Genomic DNA, 20,613 nt, shown 5'->3' with positions numbered 1-20,613 from the left:
CTGAGGGCTCAACGCTCGCAGCCAGAACCGGCGGAAAACTCCGAGTCCTAGGCGATTGCAGGGAGGATCGCCTAGGACTTCAGGTACTTCCTAAACTTTTGGTACCGTGTCATGTTAAATTCCGGGATTTTTCCCGATCAGGGCGGGCGTTTATTGATTCTGGAGCAGCCGCCAACTTGATAAGTCTGTGTTTTGTCCGTACTCTGATGGCGGAATTTGTGGCGCTGAAGACGCCAATTCATTTTACCAGTATTGATGCTACCCCCCCTCTCTACAGGCCTGGTACGATGGAGGACCCCAAGATTACAGTTCACGGTGGGGATCCTCCACTCGGAAGAACTGTCCTTCCTGGTTATGGAGAAAATGTCGGTTGATGTGGTGCTTGGTATGCCCTGGTTGGCACTGCACAATCCCCAATTTGATTGGTCCACCCGGGAATTGACTCATTGGGGATCATCCTGTCATGACCACCTGTCTACCATAGCTGTGTGCTCCGCAGATACGGTGCTCATTCCGGAGTATTTGTCAGACTTTCAGGATGTATTCTCCAAAAAACTGTCTAAGGCTCTGCCTCCTCATAGGGAGTGGGACTGTGGTATTGATCTGATTCCCGACAGCCCCATCCCTAAGGGAGCCATTTTCAATTTGTCAGGCCATGAGCATGAAGCCCTCAAGTCCTATGTCTCGGAGGCTCTGGCCAACCGGCATATCCGGCCGTCCAGGTCCCCTGCCGGGGCGGGTCTCTTCTTTGTAGAGAAGAAGGACGGGACACTAAGGCCTTGTGTGGATTATCGGGCCCTGAATAAAATCACTGTGAAGAACCAGTGCTCCTTGCCCCTAATTCCTGACTTGTTGAATCAGGTGGTAGGGGCCCACTGGTTCTCCAAACTGGACTTGCGGGGGGCTTACAATTTAATTCGCATTAGAGAGGGAGATGAATGGAAGACGGCGTTCAACACCCCGTTAGGACATTTTGAATGTCTGGTCATGCCTTTTGGACTTTGTAATGCCCCCGCTGTGTTTCAGGGTTTTATGAACGCGGTCTTCCACGACTTTCTGGGGGTATTTCTGGTCATCTATCTTGACGACATTCTGGTGTACTCGCCTGACTGGGACTCACATGTGCGGCACCTGAGGTTGGTCCTGACCCGTTTGCGCGAGTATCAACTTTTCGTCAAGTTAGAGAAATGTACGTTTGGTTCTAAACAAATATCCTTCCTTGGTTATGTAATCTCACCCACAGAGATTCAGATGGAGTCTGATAAAGTAGCAGCAATCTCCCAATGGGTCAGACCAGACAACCTCAAGGCTCTTCAGCGGTTCTTAGGTTTTGCAAATTTTTACCGCAAATTCATTAGGAATTACTCAGTTATTGCTCAACCTCTGACCGACCTGACTAAGAAGGGGGCCAACTTGGGTAAGTGGTCGCCTGCCGCCCTTGAGGCCTTTAGCCGTCTAAAAAAGGCATTCACGACTGCCCCGGTGCTAATACAGCCGGACGCACAACTACCCTTTTTTATTGAGGTAGACGCGTCTGAAGTGGGGACAGGAGCAGTATTGTCGCAGGAAGTCAGTGGGAGGTCTGGGTATAGCCCATGTGCGTTCTTTTCGCGGAAGTTCAATTCAGCAGAGCGCAACTACGACGTGGGTAACCGCGAACTATTGGCTATCAAATGGGCCCTGGAAGAGTGGCGACACCATCTTGAGGGTGCTAGACACCCAATTACCGTATATACTGATCACAAGAATCTGGTATATCTCGCCAATGCTAAAAGACTCACAGCTCGTCAAGCCAGGTGGGCGCTGTTCTTCGCCAGGTTTAATTTCGTCGTGACATATATCCCAGGAGAGAAGAACGTGAAGGCGGACGCCCTGTCACGGAGTTTCGGGGTACCGGATAGTGAGACCATGACTCCCGAGAATATCTTAGCCCCCGGCGTGGTGGTGGCAGTTGTGGAGTCTAACTTCGTCCCTCAACTACAGGATGCTCAGCAGGATGCTCCTTCGGGGGTGCCGGAGGGCAGATGGTTTGTGCCTGAGACCCTACGCCCTAGAGTCATGGATGAGTCGCACTCGTCGGTTCTCGCCGGGCATCCAGGGTTCCAGGGGACCCTGGAGCTTTGTTCCAGACACTTCTGGTGGCCAGGCATGTCTCAGGAGATCCGCAACTTTGTGAGGGGTTGCTCGGTCTGTGCTCGCAATAAGAGTCGGCGGCGTCCTCCGGAGGGTCCTCTGAGACCGCTACCGGTTCCTTCCACCCCATGGTTGCACCTATCAGTAGATTTCATCACTGACCTTCCAGAATCCCAGAAGTGCACCACTATCTTAGTGGTGGTCGACCGGTTCTCCAAGATGGCACATTTTGTGGCGTTAAAAAAGCTACCCTCGGCAAAAGAATTCGCCACGATTTTTGTAAAGGAAATAATTCGCCTACATGGGGTTCCCCAAAATATTGTATCTGATCGCGGGGTTCAGTTTGTGTCGCAGTTTTGGTGTGCCTTCTGCAGAAACCTGGGAACGTCGCTTTCCTTCTCTTCAGCGTTCCACCCGCAGACTAATGGTCAGACTGAGCGGAAAAACCAAGATTTAGTGCAATATTTACGGTTGTTTGCTAGCGAAAAGGCTCATCAGTGGGCAGAGTTCCTGCCCTTGGCAGAGTTTGCACTAAACAACCGCCTTTGTTCTTCCACTGGGGTGTCTCCTTTTTTTTGTGTATACGGTCAGCATCCTCGATTCCTTACAGCAGTCCCTACCCCATCGGTCTGTCCTGCAGCGGATGTCGCCACAGATACGCTTCAGGGGGTATGGAAAGAGGTACAGAGGAACTTGGAGGCAGCGGGGGCCCGTATGCAGTTGCGTAGTGGGAAGAGTCTGTCTGTGTCTGAACCTTACAGGGTGGGACAGAAGGTATACCTGTCTTCTAAAAATCTCAAATTGCGGGTTCCGTCCTTGAAGCTGGCGCCACGTTACGTAGGGCCGTTTGCCATCACACGTGTGGTGAACCCTCTCGCCTACAAGCTGGGGCTGCCACCCACATGGAGGGTTCACAGGGTATTCCATAAGTCGCTATTGAAACCTTTTGTCCCTTCGGTGATGCCCACCTCCGGTCCCCCTCCGCCCACCCTGGTCCGGGATGAAGTTGAATACGAGGTCCAGGAGATACTGGATTCTCGTCGGTGTCGAGGAACCCTACAATATTTGGTGGCCTGGAAGGGGTTTCGACCAGAAGATCACTCCTGGGTGGCCGCACGTGATGTTCACGCTCCCGTGTTGGTACGGCGGTTCCACCGTCGTTTTCCGTATAAGCCTGGTCGAGTTTCCGGGGGCCCGGAGGTCCCCCGTCAGAGGGGGGGTAATGTTACCATGCAGGGCGGCGCTGGTTCCCACGGCCGGCGCGCGGCGCTCCGATGTCGGCTCCGGCGTCCCAGAGCTCTGCTGTCGGGGCTCTCCCGGCGGCGTGGAGCAGCCAGCGTGCAGCGGCGTGGAGCAGCCAGCGTGCAGCGGCGTGGGCGTGTCCGCCCGTAGGGTGCCGCCCGCTCTCCTCCACCTTCCTTATGCAACAGTGGGAGAGTCGGCTCCTCCCACTCTCCGCCCCTGGGCGGAGGCTTTTAGTTAAAAGGCTGGCAGTGACCTGAGCTCACTGCCAGTTATTGGTTCTGCTAGCCTCTAGTCAGGTCTGTCCCAGTCTGTGCTAGTTGCTCGTCAGTAGCCTGTCTGTTTACCTGTGAGCTCCATCTCCAGACTTACTCTGCTTGTAAGTTTTGTTGGTTTGTTCCACCTGCCTCTTCTGTCGGCACTCTGTCCCCTGTTAGTAGTTCCATCTAGGTAGTCGCCAGGTCCCTAGCCAGCGCAGGGACCGCCGCCCAGTTGTCCGCCTGGGGTTAGCCAGGACCGAGGCAAGTAGGCAGGGACAGTGGGGTGCGGGAAGATCAGGGCACCCCACCTGGCGCTCTGGGGGGCAGAGTGCCGTAACAATAATACAGGATGTAACTCAGGATCAGTACAGGATAAGTAATGTATGTACACAGTGACTGCACCTGCAGAATAGTGAGTGCAGCTCTGGAGTATAATACAGGATGTAACTCAGGATCAGTACAAGATATGTAATGTATGTACACAGTGACTCCACCAGCAGAATAGTAAGTGCAGCTCTGGAGTATAATACAGAATGTATCTCAGGATCAGTACAAGATATGTAATGTATGTACACAGTGACTGCACCAGCAGAATAGTGAGTGCAGCTCTGGAGTATAATACAGGATGTAACTCAGGATCAGTACAGGATCCAAAACTGATAGACATAAGCAGAAACCCGGTCACTGATAGAAAGTTCTTTAACTTCCCAATATACGTTTTGCGTATAGCTGACGTGGTTGTTTTACTTGTATCCAGTCTCAACAATCCTCTGTGGTGAGATAAACACTGCAGACTTAGGGCTCATGCCCACGGCCGGGTCGGATTCTGCCTGCAAAATATCGCAGCGGAGTCTAAACCAGTGCCCCACAGAGAACCCATATTCGCACTCTCCTCTCAGTGCAGCGCATGACGCACTGGGCGGTGACGTGGATTCTCATGGTACTTCCGCTGTGCTCGCAATACTAGTATCGGTGGACGAACAGCTTCTATTGACTGCAATGGAAGCCGTCCGCGTGATTTTCCACATAGAATAGAACATGCTGCGATTCTCCCCCACGAGCGGAAAATCGCAGTTGATTTCTGCTCGTGGGCATGAAAGAATCGTTTACCACAGCATATCTATGGACGGACATTGCTGTGGAATTCGCAGTGGGTGTCTGACCGTGAATTCCGCAGCGATAATCCGTCCGTGGGCATTAGCCCTTATGCACTTGCTTGCATGGATACATTGTAACAAACTATTTGTGCTGCTGATTCTAGATTGGATACATTTGTAGCCCACTCTGAACTGTGAGCATTGGAGGGTCTATAGATGCCTTCAGATTACCTGACAGCAAGCAGAGCTCTTCATAAAGGTAAAGAGACCCATAAGCTCATTCTGTTTTTCTTCCCTCTCTAGGGGACTCGGACACCTTGCTGGCTAGCTCCCTCCACACTACTCCCAGCACGCTGACTGGACTCTCACAGACGGACGAGTTCTCAGACTGGTCCGGCAGTCAACAGACGGTAGTAGAAAGGGACTCCAAAAACGCAAGGCAAGGATTCACTCAGGGAGGAGGGGCTCGACACCTGGGAGTGGAGCCCCTCATCCCAGCATCCAGCAACAACCTTCCGGGCAGTGTCTGGGGGTCAGAGGTCAGCCTGTCAGGGTTCAGCGACCTGTATAGCAGCGCCTTCAGCCTCTACCGGGGCAGATCATGTGCCATTCGGGTGTAAGTAACTCAAATTACGTGTCATCACCCGCTACATATCATTCCCCGCTGAACCTTTTTTGGGGGATTTTTCCATTTTTCATTTTGAATTTCTTTCTTTTTAATACGTTTGTAATATATTTTTCATTTTGTTGCGTTCAACCAAAGGGCTGATGAGCCAGCGAGCTTAGTACATCATCCAGAGCCTCAGTCTTCTTATCGCGCCCCCATCTTTTGTGTATATCCTGTATAATCCATCCTTGTGAGTCACCATCCTCCGGGATGCTACTCTATAAGGTCATTACCCATCAATTTCTCCTTTGCTTTGTTACTGGATGTCATTAATTTACTATGCGGGAAATACATTTGAAGTTGTAAATCGCCCTGAGGGGCCTGTAGGTTGCAGCTGTAGATGCAGTATTGCTTACTGATGGGATTCCCTTGCTATATGGAATAGAATATAATGATCACATCTGATCATTTAGCGCCATTGTACAGTAGGGTCTTTGCTTTCCATTCAGCCGTTTTGTTTTGCGAGTTGCAAAATGCGAAAAAAATTATTGTTTTCTTGCCTTTAGAAATACATTGACACTAAAGACCTCCAGTTTCAATCCGTTTCTAAATTTTTCATCATATTTCCTTTTTTTTCCGATGCCATTATTACATGGGCGCGCACGATTTTTGTCTAAGAAACTCGGACCAATGTCTCGCTTGTATTCCTGCAATTTTCAGTTTTCACGCATGCTATTTCTCTAGCTGTTTAAGGGGCCAGTGATGTCATGTTCTTTCTTCACGTGGCCTTTCAACAGCTCAGTCCAACTCAAGCACATCCAATTAAATTGCTATACCAGGCACAGTCGCTACAAAATGTACGGCACTGTACGACTGCCTTTACACTGGCGTGAAAATCGCACAAGAAGCACAAATCTTGTACAAATTTGAGCCCGATTCTTTGGATCAGCGATGTTTTTCTGCATGGCACCACAATGCGATGCTACGCAGGAAACAAATCGCAGCATGTCCTATCTAGCTGCAAGATCTCATATCGCAGCTCCGTTGTTTTCAATGGGAGAACACCTCGATCCACTGTCACGGCATCCACAGGGCTTTCACATGGTGGGGAGTGCGATATGGGGGTGATTTTTGCAGCTGCATATCACTCTCGACAGTGTGACATTAGCCTACCTGGTATGCAGTGAAGAAGCTGCAGCATTTATCGACTCATTGTGGACTCCTTAGCCAGTTGATTCAGAAGCAGCGACCCCCACCTATCTGATATTAATGACCAATTATGAGGATAGGTCATTAATACCAAACTCACAGAAATAGTATTTAAGCATTACTTACAAAAAAAACTTACAAACCCCTTAACGAGCAAGGCCGTAAGGGTACGTCCTGGAGCGTCGGGGTATGTATGAAGAGAGGTTGCGGGGCGACCTCTCTTCATACAGCATGGGCGTCAGCTGTTTATTACAGCTGACACCCGCAGGAAATAGCTGCAACCGGCCGTGTCGCCGATTGCGGCTATTAACCCTTTAAATGCTGCTGTCACTTCTGACAGCGGCATTTAAATCCGTGCAGCCACCCGCGATGAGATCGGGGAAGCCGTACAGGTGTCATGGCAGCTGGGGGCCTTCTGAAAGGCCCCATGGTGGTAATGGCAGAATGCCTATCAAACAATCCCCGTGGGGTGGCTTGATAGACTGCCTGTCGCAGTATGATGTAATGCTGTAGCATGCTCTAGCATTACGTCATACTGCAGGAGCGATCAAAGCATTGCTAGTTGTAGTCCCCCAGAGGGGCTTAAAAGAAAAGTGAAAATAGGAGCAATAAAGTTTTATTAATTATAAAAAAAGAAAAAAGTAATAGTTTAAATCACCCCCCTTTTGCCATATCTATACTTAAAAAATCAAAATCATAAAATAAAAATACATATTTGGTATCGCCGCATCCGTAAAAGTCTGATCTATCAAAGTAGTGCATTATTTACCCTGCATGGTGAATGTTGTCCGGGAAAAAAAAAAAAAAAGGAACACCAGAAATGCACTTTTTCAGTTACCCTGTCTCGCAGAAAAAAACGCAATAAAAAGCGATTAAAAATTTGTATGTATTCAGAATTGGTACTAACGTAAACTACAGGACAACCCGCAGAAAATAAGCCTCTGAGATCTATCTCACTCTCCACCCCCCCCCCCTACCGTTCCCCCGCATTTGCTTGGGCGAGTAATCAGTTACTCGAGAAGACCGATGCCCGCTCAAGTATCTGCCTTAAACGAGCGTGCTCGCTCATCTCTAGTTATGATTTTTTTGAAGGGGGGAGGAAAGAACGAAAATGGGGAAAAAAAGGGGCCACGTCATTAAGGGGTTAAATTCAGTTTCTTCCACATTTCTATGCACTACAGTTTTCCCTTGTATGGGCATTTCGACTTTCCATGAATGGAAAACCAGAACCACAGTGAAAACTGACACTTACACAGGCAGAGCAGCAGTGAATTGTTTGGGATTGCAGTCCCATTAAAGAACATAATAATCAGCTTTTCCCCAGTCCGACATGGCTGATAACAGAGAACAATATTTAGTGCCCCTGTAAGGTAATAGTTTATAGATGTCTGAGACTATTTTTATGGTTGCCCTATCCTTAGCCTAGGTCATCAGTAGTTGATTGGTGGAGGTACGCACTTGAGATCCTCACTGATCAGCTGATCGCTTGGCCTACGGTTAGTATGGACAGCACTGGAAGTAGCACTATAAACATTGTAGCTGCTTGAACTGGTCAGGCAGGCATAGCTTGAATTCAGTGGGAGCTATGCCTGCAGTACCCAGTCTGTGCCAGCTAAATGATGGACTCGCTGTACTCTCCCAGATGTGTCCACTACTAACGATGGCCCAGATAGGTCAGTGGCGATCCTGAAGTGCAGTACCTCCACCAATCAACAATTGATGACCTGGCCTTAGGATAGGCAACCAATAGTAGAAGTAGGTCATACCTTCTATAATAATAACTCTGGATGATGATTAAGTTGGTGCGCTCTTCCCTGAGGTGGAAACGTCTCCATCATCTTATTATTTGCACTTATGTTGTACTCCAGGCTGACCTTTTCTCCCTCTCAACTCCTGGTTTTAGTTCTTTTTTTCTCTTCTTCCTCCCCATTCTTCATCCTTCTTCATATTTAAGATGTTTAATTTTCATATGAATTGTATAATCTACCAACCAATGCTGGATGTGTCATAGACTCTGCTATGGAGAGAGATGGGCCGCATTCCTATACTCCTACCCCTTTATATCTAGCAGGGTTTTTCTTTACCTGTGATAGTAGGACCTTTCTGCTAACCTTCAAAGTGTAGTCCAGGGGCAAAACAAGTGTTGGCTTTCCATAACAGGAGGGGATTCCTCGGGGCCCACTTGTGGCACCTTCGATCGTACCTGTGTCCTTATCTCACATACAATATAATTGGCCTATTTTTGCATTTCATGACAAATACAACATGTGAGTCATAAAGCCGTACAAAAACCTCAATGTCCAGGACAAGCACCAACACTGAGCTGTAGTTGGGCGAAGGGTGGTTTCACATCTGCGTTCGAACCTCCGGTCAGATGTTCCATCACAGATGAGGCACAAAATACCGGAAGAAAAAGCACTGCATGCAAAAAAACGGGCAACTGAGTGGAAACCGAACAGACCCCATTATAGTTAATGAGGCCCGTTTGGTGCTCTTCAGGTTCCTTCATAAATTTGAGGCATTCGGCCAGTGGATATCCCTTTCTTGCTCTAAGAACGGAGCAGGAAAATCGCTAATGTGTATGACCCCATTTAAAAGAATAGGGTTCATATTTGTGTGTCTCGCAATGCACAAATCTCGGGTGATTTACTTGACATGTGCAAGCGGCCTAAAGCATTGAAGATCCAGACCTACAGGGTGAGATGCATAGAATGAAGGGTGCCTTCCATATCTCAATAGTAGAAGATACATCGGCTATTAGTTTGTATCTAACAGGTACTATTAGTCATCCTTGTAAATCAGGGCTTGTTCACTTTCAGCATCGGAGGTTCTGGTTTGGAGCCTCCATCTCTGATTGCCATAACAATACAGGACAAAATAGCATTGCGTGTCGATGGATCTATTGGGCTAGTGGGTCCCATTTTCCTGCTTCGATTACAGACTAGGAAAACGGAATCAACAGCACATATGTGAACAAAGCCTTATGCTTAATTCCTTATAGGCCCCTACACCCTGTAGAATACGTAGTTTACTGTTTCTTTAGGTTTCCAATTTAACATTTTGCAAATCCGGTAAAAAAGTGTCACACAACTCCCGGTAAATTATTATCCCTGCCGAAATATACAGGACATTCATCACCAGAGTCCTCTTAACTCACATTTCACTTTCCTTTGCAGCTTTTTACCGGAAGGTGGACTGCGGAGAGGCAGCATCAATGGTGCCATTCCGGATTCCCCTCGGCCGCTTCAAAATCCGAAACCTCCTATTCTACCTCCTCCTTCTCCCCGCTTTGGGCAACGGCCTTCTGCCAATCCTATGCCTAGTGGTCGTGGTTCATCAACACCCCTTACACCCCGAAAGAAAACCCTTATGCCTTCCCAATACCAGGACACAGTGGCTGAAGAGTTTGAGGAGAAGGTTAAAAGGCCCAAGTCCTCAGCTGGCTCTCAGGTCAGTGGCCAGGATTCTCGCCCAGTGACACCATTAAGTGAATCATCAGGACGAGTCTCCATCTTGCGTGCATCTCCAAAGTTGGTCCGCTCAGGCTCCAAGATTTTTGAAAAATTGCGTTGCCTTGAAGAGAGAAGAAAAAGCCTAGATCAGACGGACAGCCCTTTTCCTGTACAGTCCTGGCTACCACTCCGTAAGGCGAGGTCCTTTGACCAACCTGGAGCGGATGGGTTGGCTACTGGCTTGGAATCCTCAACTGAGGAGCTAAGGGATGACCTAAGAGATGGCGTGAGATCAGAAGTGGGAGGATACACCTTGAGGTATCCTTCTCTGAGGTACAAGACAGCTTCACTGGATGATAGAGGAGCCTTCTCTGGGCGAGTGAGTGATATTGAGGCACGATTTTCCCAAGAGCTTTCCCGCATTAAAAGAACTGTTTCCCAACAACAACTGATCCGTTCATCTCAAGATTTATCTCAAAGATCACCTTCTCCTCAAAGAACCCCAAGTAGCCATCCTGCTCCTTTGCATCCTGCACCTACACAAGTGCTTAAAGACTCTAAGGCACCAGAAATTCAGGAACAAAAGCCAGCACATGCGGCCACTGCCCGAAAACCTCTTATCAGGAGCTGTGCCACTGTCAACCAAATACCCCAAGATAAGGAACCTCATGGTGGAGTCAAAGGACAAACTGCTCCAGTATCAGAGAAATCATCAAATGGTTCAATCATCCACCATCAAGTAGTTAAGCAATCAGATACACGTCTAACATCCCACCCACCTTCTAAAGCCAACATCAGTGCTTCAAAACCTATGGTCTCCAAAGCACTACCTCCTAAACAGGAGGCCACAGAGTCTCACATAAAGAGGGTTCCTGATTACGGAAGTGAGCCACCACCAACCAGCACACAAGCCCCACCAGCACTGGAAATAGCACAGAGAGGGATAGGGCGGGAAAAGGGGACTACGGGTGGAGAAACAAGAGGAGAGACAAGATACCTCCCATGGGCTACACCAGCGGGTCCCACCCAGAGAAGTCAAGGGCCACCAGGGAAGGGTGGGGGGCAAGTTAAAAAGCACAGTGAATCACATACCAGTGGCAAAACCAACAAAACCACCAAAAGCAAAGGGAAGAGCCGGCGGCACAGAGTCATGTCACCAGAACTAGGTATGATGTAATGGGAATGGATGTATGTGTTTTTGTATGGGCTTCAGCAAACACTACAGTAGATCATAACCGGTGCAGCAAACCAACTTCCCAACACTAATGCATGAAATATCTGTCTAGACCGGCAGCCATGTACCTGACTGCTCTATGGCTCCATAACTAGGCAGATTATTATTGTCTTTACATTGGAGTATAGTACGTGAATCCCCACTGCTACTGTTACTAGTTTGATCCTGCCTATCTAGTTTCCAGCAGCATGTACGTTAGTGATCTTCAAAACAGGATGTGTTAGCCTATTGTGCTATATAGTAACCAGTGTGAAAACTGCAGTAAGGCTGCATTTACATGGGTGAGTCCAATATCGGTCCAAGAAGCTCAGTTGTTACCCTATGATTCTTCCTGCGAGTGCAATACAATTTTTTTTTTGTTCTGGCTACCATTGGGAATAATGGATGATTCTAGCATAGACAGAGCCCCGCTACCTGCTTCTGCATCACTCGCATGCACAGCGCTGGAGTTGAGCGCAGCACCTATGTGCAAGCTTGGCCACATAATACTAAGGCTGGGTTCACACAGGGTGGATTCCTGTCGGAAAGCTCGCGGTTTGGCCGCAGCAAAAACCTCAAGATTTCCGCCGGTTTAAGCCGCGGCGGCTTTGAAGCGGCTCGGCCGCATGCTTTTCCGTTGCGGCCGGCGCTCCCATAGAGGAGAGCACGGCCGTGACGTAAATAAACAAAAAAGGAAAGGTAAATAGACATGCTGCATCTTTTGAAACGGCGGCTGTGGCGGCCGCAGCCGCGGTTTCAACCTCATTTACCGCAGCGGATTAGCCGTCCCGTGTGGATGAGATTTCTGAGAAATCTCATCCACATGGCTGGCTAATCCCGAGATTAGCGGCCGCGGGCGGATTTGCCGCAGGCGGATCTGCTGCGGCAAAACCGCGGCAAATCCGCCCTGTGTGAACCCCCCCTTAATGTCAAGTGTGTGCCAGTCTGAGCTTAAAGGGATTGTCCATGAAATCACCAAAATGTCCAGAGACGGTGTAACCTACAAGAAACCCATCTTAGGATGGTGAATAGATCTTTAAACCAGAGGGTGAAAGAGGCAAAGCCTAACCTCACACTGTTAGGACCTGTTATGTTAAATGGCTAGCCTGCCAGGAACAAGCAGTGTGGTCTTAGGCTCCGCCCATTTCCCCCTTCCAGTTTAGAGCTCCATTCACCAGCCTACGATGGGTTGCTTGTAGGTTGCATCGATGGTGGCCATTTCGTTGGACTCCTGGACAACCCCTTTAACAAACACCAGCTGCTTTCCTATATACTCACTACACTCCGGCATTGTGCAGACCGTGCCTGTGGCTTCCTGCGTGCATGATGCCATGCCTTGGAACTTTCGAAGACCTTAGGGAAGTGAGCACAAGCAACTTCAAGTGAGGCTGATACATTATAGGTACTCACCTGCTGCTGTACTGGGTGCTAGGTGTCCATGTTGTAGGCGTTCTTACCCTCTGGACCCAGCTGCAGTCACACACCCTGAATTTGACCTGATCCTTTTAAATGACGACATGTGTCTTCATAATCCCATCCTTATTTCATGTCTTCTCCTAGAATCGTCAGATGATTCTTATGTATCAGCGGATGAAGATCCAAGGGAGGCTCCTGTGTTTGAAATTCCTCTGCAAAGTGCCCTGGTGAATGCCGGCTCCGAAGTTTTGTTAAAATGTATTATAACAGCAAAACCAAGTCCAGAAGGTCAGTAGTGAGCATCCGGTAAATGCTTGAGGTATACAATATATGATATACGTGATGATGGGATAGACGGGAGTTAATTGTGTCTTTAGTGTAAGTAGAGCAACTTTTGTCGTTGTGACCTGCTGCAGACATGATCACCAGACAGCAACTTGAGAGAGCGTTCCTGAGGAATCCCAGCCCCTTCCTCACAGGCAATGGCCTCCAGTACACTAATACTCTTGGGTTTGTGTGCTGAAACCGCCTTCTTCACGTATTGTCAAAGATTTTCTATGGGGTTCAAGTCAGGCAACTGTGACAGCCTCTCCAGAATCTTCCAGGATTTCTGAAACCAAGTCTTGGTGGACTTTGAGGAATCCTGTTGGAAAGTCCAATGATGGCCAAGCTTCAGCTTCCTCACAGAAGACATGACATTTTGTCCTAGGATTTCCTGATACTTGATGGATACTTGAATCCATCTTGCCCCCACATGCTGCAGGTTTCTGGTGTGAGAGGAAGCAAAGCAGCCCCAGAGCCTCCCCGCGCCGCAGCCACGCTTCACTGTAGCCTCCCCGCGCCACGGCCACGCTTCACTGTAGCCTCCCCGCGCCACGGCCACGCTTCACTGTAGCTTCCCCGCGCCGCGGCCACGCTTCACTGTAGCCTCCCCGCGCCGCGGCCACGCTTCACTGTAGCCTCCCCGCGCCGCGGCCACGCTTCACTGTAGCCTCCCCGCGCCGCGGCCACGCTTCACTGTAGCCTCCCCGCGCCGCGGCCACGCTTCACTGTAGCCTCCCCGCGCCGCGGCCACGCTTCACTGTAGCCTCCCCGCGCCGCGGCCACGCTTCACTGTAGCCTCCCCGCGCCGCGGCCACGCTTCACTGTAGCCTCCCCGCGCCGCGGCCACGCTTCACTGTAGCCTCCCCGCGCCGCGGCCACGCTTCACTGTAGCCTTCCCGCGCCGCGGCCACGCTTCACTGTAGCCTCCCCGCGCCGCGGCCACGCTTCACTGTAGCCTCCCCGCGCCGCGGCCACGCTTCACTGTAGCCTCCCCGCGCCGCGGCCACGCTTCACTGTAGCCTCCCCGCGCCGCGGCCACGCTTCACTGTAGCCTCCCCGCGCCGTGGCCACGCTTCACTGTAGCCTCCCCGCGCCGCGGCCACGCTTCACTGTAGCCTCCCCGCGCCGCGGCCACGCTTCACTGTAGCCTCCCCGCGCCGCGGCCACGCTTCACTGTAGCCTCCCCGCGGCCACGCTTCTCTGTAGCCTCCCCGCGCCGCGGCCACGCTTCTCTGTAGCCTCCCCGCGCCGCGGCCACGCTTCTCTGTAGCCTCCCCGCGCCGCGGCCACGCTTCTCTGTAGCCTCCCCGCGCCGCGGCCACGCTTCTCTGTAGCCTCCCCGCGCCGCGGCCACGCTTCACTGTAGCCTCCCCGCGCCGCGGCCACGCTTCACTGTAGCCTCCCCGCGCCGCGGCCACGCTTCACTGTAGCCTCCCCGCGCCGCGGCCACGCTTCACTGTAGCCTCCCCGCGCCGCGGCCACGCTTCACTGTAGCCGCGCCGCACTTCACTGTAGCCTCCCCGCGCTGCGGCTGCGCTTCACTGTAGCCTCCCCGCGCCGCGGCCATGCCTCACTGTGGGCAGGGGTTTCTATCAGTGTATGCTCCATTCCTCCTCCTCTAGACATACCGCTGAGCTGTAGACCTGAAAAGTTCCAGCATTGTTTCATCGCTTCACAGAAAAAAATCCCGAAACTTCTGTGGCTTATTTATCTGGTTTTGAGCTTATCGAAGTCCACTTTTCTTGTGCTTTTGGGTCAGTAGAGGTGGACGTCTTGGATTCGGGCATGAAGACCTTCAGCATTCAGTATGCGTCTTACTATGCAAACGAAAACCTGAGGGCCTGCTGCAGATCTTATCTAGTTACCCAAGGGTTTTTGATCACCTACCTCCTTTGGAAGCTGATGACAGCCAGTGATAGCTTCCTCTTTCTGCCACATCCAGGTAGCCTAGTATAGCCAGTGTTCTATGAACTTGCTAACTATGCAGTCAGTGCCCATGCTATTTTTTTGACCTCTCTGCTACTTACGGACGATGCGGGAGACATATATCAATAGATTTGAACCTAAGAGGATGACAGGATGATGGAGATATAATACTTCCTCTCTATGAACCCTAAAACCAGTTTGAGCGGAAGCTACATAATATACAAAGCCACTATTGCTGAAATTAAAGGGAACCTGAAACATAAAAAAGTTGGGACTACTATATTTTTCTGGGTGTTTTTGGGGTGCTGCCCAAGTAGTATAGGATTCAAATTCTGGTGACTATATCAGTTGTGTTATGAGTAGTACTATAATTTTTGCTCTCTCCATTCCAAGTGTAGTTGTACATGAAGGGTTCAACACTAATATTGTTTTCATTTTTTTTCTGGCAGTCATATGGAGAAAGGATCGCATCACTGTAAAGAACAGTCCCACCCATCAGATTCGGACGGAGGGTGAGAGGCACACCCTTTTCATACGCTGGGCGCTGCCATCTGATTCTGGCATTTATATAGTAACAGCAAGGAATGAAGTGGGTGAAGCCAGCAGCTGTGGTGCCCTGACCGTCAAACCAGGTAAATGTGAGCCTCATGGGCCTGAAATTGTGTTTCAGATACATAATGCAATGTAATGACTACAACCACAGGAGGTTCAGAGGGGGAGCTAGAGTGGTAAAGTTGTGCTATCTCAGTGCTACTGTTAAATATACTATTGAGTATTACTGGAGTGTGACTAAGTGGGGGGGCGTTGTCTCAGCTAAGTGGGGGGGGGGGGCGTTGTCTCAGCTAAGTGGGGGGGGGGCGTTGTCTCAGCTAAGTGGGGGGGGGGCGTTGTCTCAGCTAAGTGGGGGGGCGTTGTCTCAGCTAAGTGGGGGGGGCGTTGTCTCAGCTAAGTGGGGGGGGCGTTGTCTCAGCTAAGTGGGGGGGGCGTTGTCTCAGCTAAGTGGGGGGGGGCGTTGTCTCAGCTAAGTGGGGGGGGCGTTGTCTCAGCTAAGTGGGGGGGGCGTTGTCTCAGCTAAGTGGGGGGGGCGTTGTCTCAGCTAAGTGGGGGGGGCGTTGTCTCAGCTAAGTGGGGGGGGCGTTGTCTCAGCTAAGTGGGGGGGGCGTTGTCTCAGCTAAGTGGGGGGGGGCGTTGTCTCAGCTAAGTGGGGGGGGCGTTGTCTCAGCTAAGTGGGGGGGGGCGTTGTCTCAGCTAAGTGGGGGGGGCGTTGTCTCAGCTAAGTGGGGGGGGCGTTGTCTCAGCTAAGTGGGGGGGGCGTTGTCTCAGCTAAGTGGGGGGGCGTTGTCTCAGCTAAGTGGGGGGGGCGTTGTCTCAGCTAAGTGGGGGGGGCGTTGTCTCAGCTAAGGTGGGGGGCGTTGTCTCAGCTAAGGTGGGGGGCGTTGTCTCAGCTAAGGTGGGGGGCGTTGTCTCAGCTAAGGTGGGGGGGCGTTGTCTCAGCTAAGGTGGGGGGGCGTTGTCTCAGCTAAGTGGGGGGGCGTTGTCTCAGCTAAGTGGGGGGGCGTTGTCTCAGCTAAGTGGGGGGGCGTTGTCTCAGCTAAGTGGGGGGGGCGTTGTCTCAGCTAAGTGGGGGGGGCGTTGTCTCAGCTAAGGTGGGGAGCGTTGTCTCAGCTAAGGTGGGGGGCGTTGTCTCAGCTAAGGTGGGGGGCGTTGTCTCAGCTAAGGTGGGGGCGTTGTCTCAGCTAAGGTGGGGGGCGTTGTCTCAGCTAAGGTGGGGGGCGTTGTCTCAGCTAAGGTGGGGGGCGTTGTCTCAGCTAAGGTGGGGGGCGTTGTCTCAGCTAAGGTGGGGGGCGTTGTCTCAGCTAAGGTGGGGGGCGTTGTCTCAGCTAAGGTGGGGGGCGTTGTCTCAGCTAAGGTGGGGGGGCGTTGTCTCAGCTAAGTGGGGGGGCGTTGTCTCAGCTAAGTGGGGGGGCGTTGTCTCAGCTAAGTGGGGGGGCGTTGTCTCAGCTAAGTGGGGGGGCGTTGTCTCAGCTAAGGTGGGGGGGCGTTGTCTCAGCTAAGGTGGGGGGGGCGTTGTCTCAGCTAAGGTGGGGGCGTTGTCTCAGCTAAGGTGGGGGGCGTTGTCTCAGCTAAGGTGGGGGGCGGTGTCTCAGCTAAGTGGGGGGGCGTTGTCTCAGCTAAGTGGGGGGGCGTTGTCTCAGCTAAGTGGGGGGGCGTTGTCTCAGCTAAGTGGGGGGGCGTTGTCTCAGCTAAGGGGGGGGCGTTGTCTCAGCTAAGGGGGGGGGCGTTGTCTCAGCTAAGTGGGGGGCGTTGTCTCAGCTAAGTGGGGGGGGCGTTGTCTCAGCTAAGGGGGGGGGCGTTGTCTCAGCTAAGGGGGGGGGCGCTGTCTCTGCTAAGTGGAGGGGGGCGCTGTCTCTGCTAAGTGGAGGGGAGGCGCTGTCTCTGCTAAGTGGAGGGGGAGGCGCTGTCTCTGCTAAGTGGAGGGGAGGCGCTGTCTCTGCTAAGTGGAGGGGGAGGCGCTGTCTCTGCTAAGTGGAGGGGGAGGCGCTGTCTCTGCTAAGTGGAGGGGAGGCGCTGTCTCTGCTAAGTGGAGGGGGAGGCGCTGTCTCTGCTAAGTGGAGGGGGAGGCGCTGTCTCTGCTAAGTGGAGGGGGAGGCGCTGTCTCTGCTAAGTGGAGGGGGGAGGCGCTGTCTCTGCTAAGTGGAGGGGGAGGCGCTGTCTCTGCTAAGTGGAGGGGGAGGCGCTGTCTCTGCTAAGTGGAGGGGGAGGCGCTGTCTCAACAAGTTGGTGGCAGTTTTTTAACCTATTGGGGCACAGTGTCTCAGTGCTACTATTAAATTAACTATTGAGTTTTACTGGAGTGTGACTATTGCACAACAAGCACAATAAGGTAATGACGGTAGTGGGGGTTGGTGTTTCATTTACGTGGGGTCGGTGTTTCAGCCGTGAGAATATCTGAGCTATGAGGGTACAGTGCCTTATGTAAGTGCGGGCAGTGTCTCACCTAGGTAGAGGGTGGTGTCCCAGCTAGGGAAGGGGGCAGTGTCTCAGCTAGATTGCGTCTCATAACTTACTCCATTGCTAAGGCGTGTGTGTGTGTGTGTGTGTGTGTGTGTGTATATGTATGTGTATATAATATATATATTATGCTTTTAAAGGCATAATAAATAAAATTAATTTTTTTTTTCATTTTTGACATTAAGTTGAGTCTTTACAAATAAAATGTCAAAATTACTATGCTGTAGTGTTGACATGATTTTCTGGAATTTTTTTTGCTGTGCCTTCAGACCTATTGCATGGGGCCTGCTCATTTCTTAATTGAAACGACATGGGTATGATGAGAGAGGCTTATTCTTTCCACTGCCAGATGCTGCTGTTACATCACTGGGAAGCAGGAGGGGGGGAGGCAAGGCGGGGTTACAGCAGATTCCACCTTAATTTTGAACATGGCCCCCATGTTGGATACAGCCATTGAATATGAGTTATACAGTCAGGGTGACCTTTTTACTTTATGGGACAATTACATACCGCACTTTAGTGTTTCCCAACCTGTGACTCTCCACCAGGATTGATGGGCATTGTACTTTTTCTATAGGTGGAGACATACAGGAAGGAGAACATTGCTGTACTTTATGCATGAAACAACTGACTGCTCCATTTTACGCCCAATTAAGAAACTATGTGGCAAATGTAAAACTTAAAAAAGTCGAGAACAAACCTTATATGTATATGAACTGTTCAAGTGTCCTCTTCTGATGGCACAATAACATTGTCTGTATAAGATTTTATACATAAGCCCCTCCCCTGGTCCATATACCATACCATGGACCTCCCCTATATATATATATATATATATATATATATATATATATATATATATATATATATATATATATATATATATATATATATAAGTGAGGGCTTTCACTATCTATCTATCTATCTATCTGACTCACCACTAATTCTCTAACTTCTCAGTGATGCACAAACATGAAATTTGGCACAACTATTCTTTAGGTCCTAAATAGAAGAAAAAGTAAAGGGGTCACAACTTGATTATTCAATGCTAAGTGCAAAAGTATTGGCACCCCTATGTAATGTACCTAATCTAATTCTCAAACTTCGTACAAACATGAAATTTGGGATGATCATTCTTTAGGTCCTAAATAGGAAAAGTAAATGGGTCACAACTGGATTATTCAATGCTAATTGCAAAAGTAAGTGCACCCATTTGTAATGTAACTTCCTGGTGTTGTATGAGCATGAAAATTTTGCACAAGCATTCTTTACGTCCTAAATTAGGAGAATGGGAGGGGTTGCAAATTCTGCAGAGGGACATCGGTACATGCAGTCTGAGGAGAATCTAACGCTCCTCTATGTGTATACATATTTTATTCCTCGGTTTCTTTAAAGAAACCATGACTTCATAAAATTTTCAGTGTGAACAACACGTAAACACCTGCATCAAATTAACTCAGGCGAAGTCAGGTATATCAGCTACTGTTGTATAAGAGTACCTTACACTTAATGAAGCGTAAAATAAAGGCTGCACTGTGATTGGTCAGTATGGACCTTTTTTCTTGTAGTTAAAGGCATTGTATGGCAGGAGCAGGGGTCAAACATGAGGCCCACAAAATCTGATTGCCCGCCACTTGTTCGATTTGTAGAGCCTGGGATACAGTGACAGCAAAGGGCCCCTGTGCAAGAACCGTATACGGCCCCTTGCTCTACAGTAGCTCATTATGTCTCCCTAGCAATCCACTATTAACCGTAAGCTATGATGTTACTTAGCTAGGTCTCTTACATGCGATCTAATAGACTGTAAGACGCTAACAGCTACTTTTAGGTTGGCAGTGTGCCTGCTTCTTTACTGGCCCCTAGGCAGCTGCACAGGTTGTACATGCGGCATCTCCGGCCTCGTGTAGAAACATATGTAGTCTATATTTAATGACCAAGTTATCTAAACCTCAATTCTTTTTTGTATTTCTACATCCTTGCTGTCATTGGGCTTCTTTAAGTGCAACTCCGCATCTTATTATTCTGTATTGAGTTGCGCTCACTTAGTATGTAGGCTCTTAGGAGCTGAAGAATGGTGAAGTTAGAAGTGCTGGACCTGACACATGCTGGACACTGGCTGTAATGGGGCTCATTCAGTTTCCGTTATGCCCTTTGGCAGTGCTATTTCGTCCTAGAATTTAATGGAAATCTGCAACGGAGGCTTCAGATGGAACCTCTAGTGCAGATGTGAATGAGGTTTTCCGGTTGTATGAAATACACCAAATGTTTGTATAATTAAGTATTACACTCATTGTCAAAAAACCAATCCTTCCCCTAGAAGTTGTCGGAGGGAATGAGACTTTCTCTGTGTGATTGTAACGTTTATATAAGTAAGTGATTACAATATCAGAGCAAAAGGATAATTTATTGTAGAGCACTGACAACTTATAGGGAGGCTCTAGTACCCTGTTGTACCACCTCTGGCTTGGATACAAGGTGCGATACGGGTGGGCATAGAGGCTCTAGTACCCTGTTGTACTGCCTCTAGCTTGGATACAAGATGTGATACAGGTGGACATGGAGGTTCTAGTACCCTGTTGTACCGCCTCTAGCTTGGATACAGGATGTAATGCGAATGGGTATGGTGGCTCTAGTACCCTGTTGTACCGCCTCTAGCTTGGATAGAAGATGTGATACAGGCAGGCATGGAGGCTCTAGTACACTGTTGTACCTCTTCTAGCTT

At 50.0% G+C, this 20,613-nt stretch overlaps 1 protein-coding gene across 1 annotated transcript in view; it reads left to right on the top strand.

The window, feature by feature from the left end:
- SPEG (striated muscle enriched protein kinase) overlaps positions 1–20,613 on the top strand; it is a 406,747-nt gene that overhangs the window by 208,510 nt on the left and 177,624 nt on the right. The window contains exons 3-6 of the mRNA XM_066575507.1: positions 5,036–5,171; positions 9,725–11,166; positions 12,774–12,917; positions 15,329–15,511. Coding sequence (XP_066431604.1) covers positions 5,036–5,171; positions 9,725–11,166; positions 12,774–12,917; positions 15,329–15,511 — 1,905 coding nt within the window. The remainder of the gene's footprint in view (positions 1–5,035; positions 5,172–9,724; positions 11,167–12,773; positions 12,918–15,328; positions 15,512–20,613) is intronic.

This window comes from Eleutherodactylus coqui, chromosome 8 (genome assembly GCF_035609145.1).
Source record: "Eleutherodactylus coqui strain aEleCoq1 chromosome 8, aEleCoq1.hap1, whole genome shotgun sequence".
NCBI classification, from domain to species: Eukaryota; Metazoa; Chordata; class Amphibia; order Anura; family Eleutherodactylidae; genus Eleutherodactylus; species Eleutherodactylus coqui.
The sequence above is the reverse complement of the archived record's forward strand: the minus strand, read 5'-3'. Positions and strand labels throughout refer to the sequence as shown.